At 46.0% G+C, this 7,500-nt stretch overlaps 1 protein-coding gene across 1 annotated transcript in view; it reads right to left on the minus strand.

The window, feature by feature from the left end:
• cntnap3 (contactin associated protein family member 3) overlaps window positions 1–7,500 on the minus strand; it is a gene marked incomplete at its 5' end in the record, with an annotated part of 75,868 nt that overhangs the window by 36,712 nt on the left and 31,656 nt on the right. The window contains 5 exons of the mRNA XM_083670902.1: window positions 122–293; window positions 1,118–1,267; window positions 1,695–1,959; window positions 3,540–3,680; window positions 4,205–4,380. Coding sequence (XP_083527028.1) covers window positions 122–293; window positions 1,118–1,267; window positions 1,695–1,959; window positions 3,540–3,680; window positions 4,205–4,380 — 904 coding nt within the window. The remainder of the gene's footprint in view (window positions 1–121; window positions 294–1,117; window positions 1,268–1,694; window positions 1,960–3,539; window positions 3,681–4,204; window positions 4,381–7,500) is intronic.

The following is a 7,500-nucleotide window of genomic DNA, read 5'->3' on the forward strand; positions in this document are numbered from 1 at the left end:
ACCGTACAGCTGCTGCAGGAGCCAGTCAGGCTGAGCACCCAGTGAGACCGTCAGCCAACAGGGATCAAGAGAAGTAACCAACTAAATAAGTATCTGAGAAAAGGAAAACATTAAACAACACCTGTCGATGATTCCACACATGTCGATTTGCAGATCACTGAAGTTCCCCGTCTGCCTCTGCTGCACCTTGATGAGATCCACCAGACTGTTATCCAGGTGGAGGAGTTTCATACACCCCTGGAACACGTTGAATGGGTTTCTGCACTCTTGGCTATTTTCACCCTCCGGGCAACCTGTAAATCAAATGATAGCCATAAATCAATAGTAATTCACTAGAAAGCCTTACCACAAGCAGAAAATAAAGTAGGCCGTTGCCTTGTCTGATAAGAGGTGAAAGAAAGAGTATCTCCATGTTGTATTATTCATCCAGCAGCAGCACAGTAAAGCCTTTGATTTGGCGCTGCGCTCCTGAGTGGCTCCAACAATGCGATGCAACAACACGTGGCTCAAGGCCAGATGTGGAACGCACCAGAGCTTTTAACCGTGTTTCTCTGCATGATTCACAGAGCTGCTGTTGCTGCTGGTTACACAGCTACAGGCAATCACTGTCGATGACAGGACACGCCTGCAGAGACTGGAGGGAGGAGAGGAGAGGAGACCAGGGAGGAGAGGAGAGGAGACCAGGGAGGAGAGGAGAGGAGAGAGGAGAGGAGAGGAGAGCAGGGAGGAGAGGAGAACAGGGAAGAGAGGAGAGGAGAGGAGAGCAAGGAGGAGATGAGAGGAGGGAGGAGAGGAGAGGACAGCAAGGAGGAGAGGACAGCAGGAAGGAGAGGAGAGGAGAGCAGGGAGGAGAGGGAACAGAATGTGCTAAACACACAGTAATGCTCTCAGGGGAGCCGAAGAGGAGGAGGAATTCTCCAGAAACCCCTTAAGGAGGCAAGCCTCTCTGCCCTGAGATCAAACACCATCCAAATAGAGTAGTCCAGTCCTAAAATGTCACACTCAAATCTCCACACCGAGAGTTCTGCAGCCTTATCTCACGTTAGGATTTGAACCATTGAATACAGGGGGCATTTTGACTGGACATTATGCAAAAAAGCATCTTCCTTCCTCTCACCACCGAAGAAGAGTTTGCTTCCTGTTACCACAGGAAATGACGTGCTGGCATGAGTTGTGGAGCCCTCCTCTTTATCCACGGTGACGCTGAGACGACCCCGCCTGGCAGTCAGGTCCACAGAGTGCCACTGACCATCATTCAACCCTGACCCTGGGAACACACACACACACACACACACACACACACACACACACACACACACACACACACACACACACACACACACACACACACACACACACACACACACAGACACACACATACACACATACATATTTGAGTGATTCTTTCAATCTGCAAGAATAAATCTATCAAAATCATCTATTACAGCTTTGTTCCACACTCCTCCAGTCCTCCACCAATCACAGCACAGCAGACATATTTAGACATGACTACATTCTGTATCAGAGTTCATCCAAATAGCGGGATGTTCTATATCAGATGTCAACAACAAGACGGTCGTTGACAGCCATGTTTGTTCGCAAGGCTAATGACATAGCGTAGCCACTGTAGTAGCGGAGCGAGCCAGAACTGGCACGGTGACGCAGGTGCCGGCTGGTGGCGCCTTTGGACTGACCCGCGGTGACGTCCAGGAGGATCCTGCCAGCCTTGTGGACCTGCAGCCTGACTCTGGCCTCGCTCAGGAACAGCCACAGGCTTCCCGCCTGCTGCTGGAGGCCAAAGGTCAACAGAAGGCCCGCTTTGTTCCAGGTCCGGAACTCCAGGCCGACCGCCACGCCGTCTCTCGGCTGCGGCGCCCCCGGCAACTGGAGGAAACTCTCAGAGCCAGCGAACGTCACGGCGACAGAGACTGGCTCAGCACAAGTAAAGGTCACATTGCCCTGAAAGAAGGAGAGAGAGGAGAAAAAAAAAAAAAAAAAAAGTAAGAAATATGAAAAAACATAAATATTAATTAGTCTGAGTGAGAAGGTGAAATCATGGGGGACATGTGACCTGGGACTTCTGGGAATAGCAAAGAGATCTCATCAGCAAAGTCATTGATATTACCATAATTATAGTGTCCACCCTCCCAGTCACGGCTGGGTCAGAGCAGGACGGTGTCCTGACATTAGCATAGCAAACAAAGAGCATTGGTGTCAAATGCAACTTTCTCTGAGGTTCTCGTTTGTGATCATGTCTGTGACTGGGATCTACTGGAGGATGTGGACATTAATGTTATGTTTTTATTTGCATCTGTTTTACCTATTTATAAAGCACTTTGTAACAATGTTTTAAAAAGGTGCTATATAAATAACGTTTATTATTATTATTAGTAGTAGTAGTAGTATTATTACTATGTTGGATGTATGTCTGTGACGGGGATCTAGGATGTGGACCCATTGTTTTCAGTGGTGATCATGATGGTGCGTTCATTGCTGAGGCTGCAGAAGTGTTCTATCTATTACAGAACATGTTCTCCTTAGGGGACATCGCTGAGGCATCTCTATAATAGTTGGATCTTTGCTGTAGAAGGGAGCTACAACTGTGAAACTGTAGATCAAATCTACACAGTCTTTGCAGAAGCCATGAAAATGATATACAGTACAGTAGTGTGCAGTGCTTCAGGGCCACAGCTACAGTGTGTTGTACTACAGCTCCAGAGGAACAACAGGGAGGAAGTACACACCAAGCCCATGTCCCCGCTCCTCCTGGCTTTGTTTCCTTTCTAATCATTGCCCTCCTAAACATCCTTATTAAATCAACTTGTTGTATCAAGCTACTGGTAGCCGCGTTTGCTTTAAATGTGTGGGTGTTTATTAATTTCAAAGCAAACCTACAAAAGCTCTCCCAAATGAGTCATTTCTCCTCATTCTCTATTTCATTCTGGAGCGATTAAGATAATAATCTCCAAGATGGGGAATGTGTTTACGGGGGAGCCTGAACACCGTCGAGAGGGAAACCGTCGACTCTCTTACTGTCCTCATCATGGAATTGTTGAATCAATTAGTGAGCAATCAGCTTCAACAGAGCCCATTTGTATTGGGGTGATTCAGTAATAAAGCACAGCATCTGGAAAGCTGCACTGCACAGCAAAGGTCTGATTTCCCAACAGCCCACACTCACACAGACACCAGTCGGAGTGGTGCACTGTGGTCTTTGTAGTCATATCCCTGGTCAGATCTTTAAATAATTGAATTGTATGTGGTGTAAGACCATGCTACAGCTGCCAGTGATGCATTCTCTCACCACTATTAGGGTGTGGGGCTGCTGTAATACCTGGGCATAAATACTGTAGTAGAGTGGTGTTGGTCTTTTCCCCCAACATTGCTATGATAGATACCTCAATATCGCCAGATTACCACACAGCGGAGCATTCTGCAGCACTCACACCATTATTGGAACACACAGGGAAACACATTACTGTACTCGTAGCAGAACCATCCCACAGGCCAGGTCCACCATGCTGAGGTCCATAACCCACCGTGATGGAAACCTGCTGGTTCTGTTTGGCCAGGTCTATCAGGTTCATGTCGTTGTACCGCAGGTTCTCAAGGCACCCGTGGAAGTTCCTCCTGGAGGCGGGCGTCTGCGGCCCCTGGCGCTGGGCGCTACCGAAGCTAATCTTGTAAAAGAACAACAACCAAATGTTAGCATTCCACAGCGCCGTGACATGTGACGCAGGGGACACTCAGACAGGGAAAGAACCGTTGTTTGAATCCACCTTGTACAGAATTCATGTCTTAAAGACTTAATCAGCAACAGCTCATCTCAAGTTTACATCAGAGCTTTACATTTTACAAAATCTCGTTCCTCAATGGAAATTAAACGATGAAAATATGAAATTTAAGAAGAAAATGAGTATGTGAGTGTGTGTACTGTAGGCATAGTGTGTGTGTGTGTGTGTGTGCGTGTGTGTGTGTGTGTGTGTGTGTGTGTGTGTGTGTCTGTCTGTGTGTGTGTGTGTGTGTGTGTGTGTGTGTGTGTGTGTGTGTGTGTGTGTGTGTGTGTGTGCGTGTGCGTGTGCGTGTGCGTGTGCGTGTGTGTGTCCGCGTCTGGGAAGAGTAAAATGGAGCACGCTGAATGTGTGAGCGCTCGTGGGAACGGTGTGTGTGGAATGATTCCGGAAGCAGGTCACATCCAACACACCTCGTTTATCTCCCAGTGACTCAGCTCCGCAGGGACTCTGATTTGCTGAGTGCTTCTGTCCACAGTCAAGTTGACGTGGCCACTAACGCGCTCCACGGTGACGCGGTGCCAATGCTGGTCGTCCAGGAGACTGCCCAGGGACACCACCGCATGGCGTTCAGGAGATGCACTTTTACCTGGAAATCAACAACATACATACAACAACAACATACAATCACTTATGAGTCACAAGAGGAAAGTGTGGCAAGCTTCATACATTTAGGACAGTGATGTGTTTTCCTCTCGAGGACAGACGTAGAAATGAGGGCTTCATGGCTTTGGTCACGTGCTTCATGGCTTTGGGCGCGATGGCAGTTTCAGCGTTGTGAGGCACAGACCTGCTAGTGATGTCACTAGTCAGCTCCTCCAGCTACCAATCAGCACGACTTCACAGAATCAGTCTGGACGTCATCCGGTGTGACTTGGAAAAAACATTAATCAAAATCCACGACTTAATGGCCCGTACCAATAAGTGAAAATGAAGATATATGAATGTGCTGGGTCTGAGAAAGCAGCCTTCGTAAAGCAGTGAGAAGGAGTGAGGTGTTCAATGTTTTAAACAAGTCAACTGAACTGTGTGCTGGAGGGTCTGAGGGGGGAAACTGTTCGAGGTCATTTTCTGGCTTTTCGTGAGTGACAGGTCCACCATACTGGCAGAAGAGAGGCCGGTAAGTGATGATGCACACTGTCTAAAACTACAGCAGAAAAGAAAGATAGCATCATTAATGAGATATGAACTCTGGTAGCTCCAAATTAATGGATCCATCCTCACAAAGTATCTGAGAGTTTTCTGCTGCACAGCGTAAAGAACTGCTGCTGGAGAAAAGCAGCAAATGTGGTAGGTAATTAAATATGCATTAGATATTCTTTGGAGGACAGCGATGAAGAGGCAACATCATCCAGAGAGTGCACGGACCTCTGGAAATGACGAATGTGTGTCACTTAGACACATTAATTATGAATGTGTTATTTGTACGGAGTCAGATGAGTTGAGGGGAGAAGGATGGGCCTCGGTGCGATTAAGAGGTCTCAGAGGCGAACCTAACAAACAAATAAATATCTCTTTATTGATATTGATTAGCAATGCGCTGCCTTCCGCCGGGGCTGTTTGGCCGTATCTAATCCCAAGGCAGATGTGAGGGTGGAGACTCCGGTAGAATTTAGAGTCCTAGAAGGACATTACTTTGCGTTGGTGTCAAACCGTAATAACTTCTGTTTATCCAGAGGATAATTGGACTTGGTTGTGCCACAGTTTCAGACCGTGGACACAGAGCCCACTGTCACAGAGAGCTACTATACAGGAGACTCAGTCTTCAAGGCTGGAGCGCAAACACAGATTTCTGACATCGATACAGCTGAGTATGATGGTTCCATTTCAAAAGGAGAGCTTCAGTGAGTGCTGGGTTTTTCTTCTGCCATGTTCCCTTGCAATCCTGCACCCAAATACTTTTGTATGAAAAATTAATGGTTGAGTGTACTAATCCTACATACAAAATATGTTTATTTATATATTCATGTATGAGGGGAATATTGAAGAAGACGTAGTTTGGACAGATACAGGAGAGGTAGTGTTTACTGTAAGAAGCACACACACACACACACACACACACACACACACACACACACACACAGTCACATACACACACACACACACACACACACACACACACACACACACACACACACACACACACACACACACACACACACACACACACACACACACACACACACAGTCACACACACACACACACACACACACACACACACACACACACACACACACACACACACACACACACACACACACACACACACACACACAGTTGAAGTTCTGAAAGTTAACGTTTTTTAATGGCTCGCTTTGACCAAGGAAAATGTCGAGGTCTTAGGTAAAGTGGCAGCCGTGAAAGTCTCAGCTCTCAGCTCTTTGATGGGATGGTGAGTGCTTTGTGTCAATCTGTCTTACATAATCTTATTACATTTCACAGAGAATAACTGGAAAACCCAAGAGGACGGCAGCTGCAAAACTCCATAAAGTAATTGTATTGCCTTTGCAATTCTCTTACTTGTTGTTTGCTGTGACTTTAAATCTGATTACTGCACTTAACTGTACTGTACATATCTGTTTATACTGTTCATACTGCATTCTATATTTATTCTGTTTATTTACTTTGCTTTAATGTTACTGTTAATACATATATACTGCTTATACTGCACTGCCTATACAGCTCATATGCTGCTTATACTGTTCATACTGCATTCTATTTATTCTGCTATAATGTTACTGCTAATACATATACTGCTACACTGGACTACTTATACTTATACTTATACTGCACTACTTATACTTATACTGCACTACTTATACTGCTCATATACTGCACTATCTGTATATATTGTTCACATTGCACTTTTCTGCTTTTTTGCACTTCTGGTTAGACGCTAACTGCATTTCGTTGTCTCTGTACTTGTACTCTGCACAATGACAATAAAGTTGAATCTAATCTAATCTAATCTAAATTTAAGACAATAAGGACTCTAATGTGAACACAGAGTGTTTTAATTATTCCAGCATGTCCCTCCTACTCATACTCTCTGATGGTAAAAAACAAACAAATGCTAATCCAGAATGATTCCCACAGTCCTGTACTGTATGAAACCAACTACCAACTGTGCATTCGCAAATTGTTATGTCAATAGCAAAAACTGTGACCTTTAAGCATGTGCACGACACTGAGTATCTTATGAACACACTTTTACTAAGCTCACTAAATCATAAAGATGTAATATGTGCATCATCGACCAAACTTCACAGTCATAAAGTATGATGAAAGAGGAGAAGGCTGCCAAAGGAAGCTCTGACTACCATATCATGACTGTATCATTATGGGATGCTGTTGGTCACATGGTCCAGAGGCAGGGCAGCTCAGGCCTGTTGGTCACATGGTCCAGAGGCAGGGCAGCTCAGGCCTGTTGGTCACATGGTCCAGAGGCAGGGCATGTTGATCACATGGTCCAGAGGCAGGGCATGTTGGTCACATGGTCCAGAGGCAGGGCATGTTGATCACATGGTCCAGAGGCAGGGCATGTTGATCACATGGTCCAGAGGCAGGGCATGTTGGTCACATGGTCCAGAGGCAGGGCAGCTCAGGCCTGTTGCCCAGAGACAGAGATGAACCTCGTAGCCATTGGCTGAGCTCTCCTTCTGGTGGACAAACACGTCGTTGTCAGACAACCGTCTAACGTTTCACCAC

The sequence above is a fragment of the Argentina silus genome (assembly GCF_951799395.1).
Source record: "Argentina silus genome assembly, chromosome: 5".
Classification (NCBI taxonomy): Eukaryota; Metazoa; Chordata; class Actinopteri; order Argentiniformes; family Argentinidae; genus Argentina; species Argentina silus.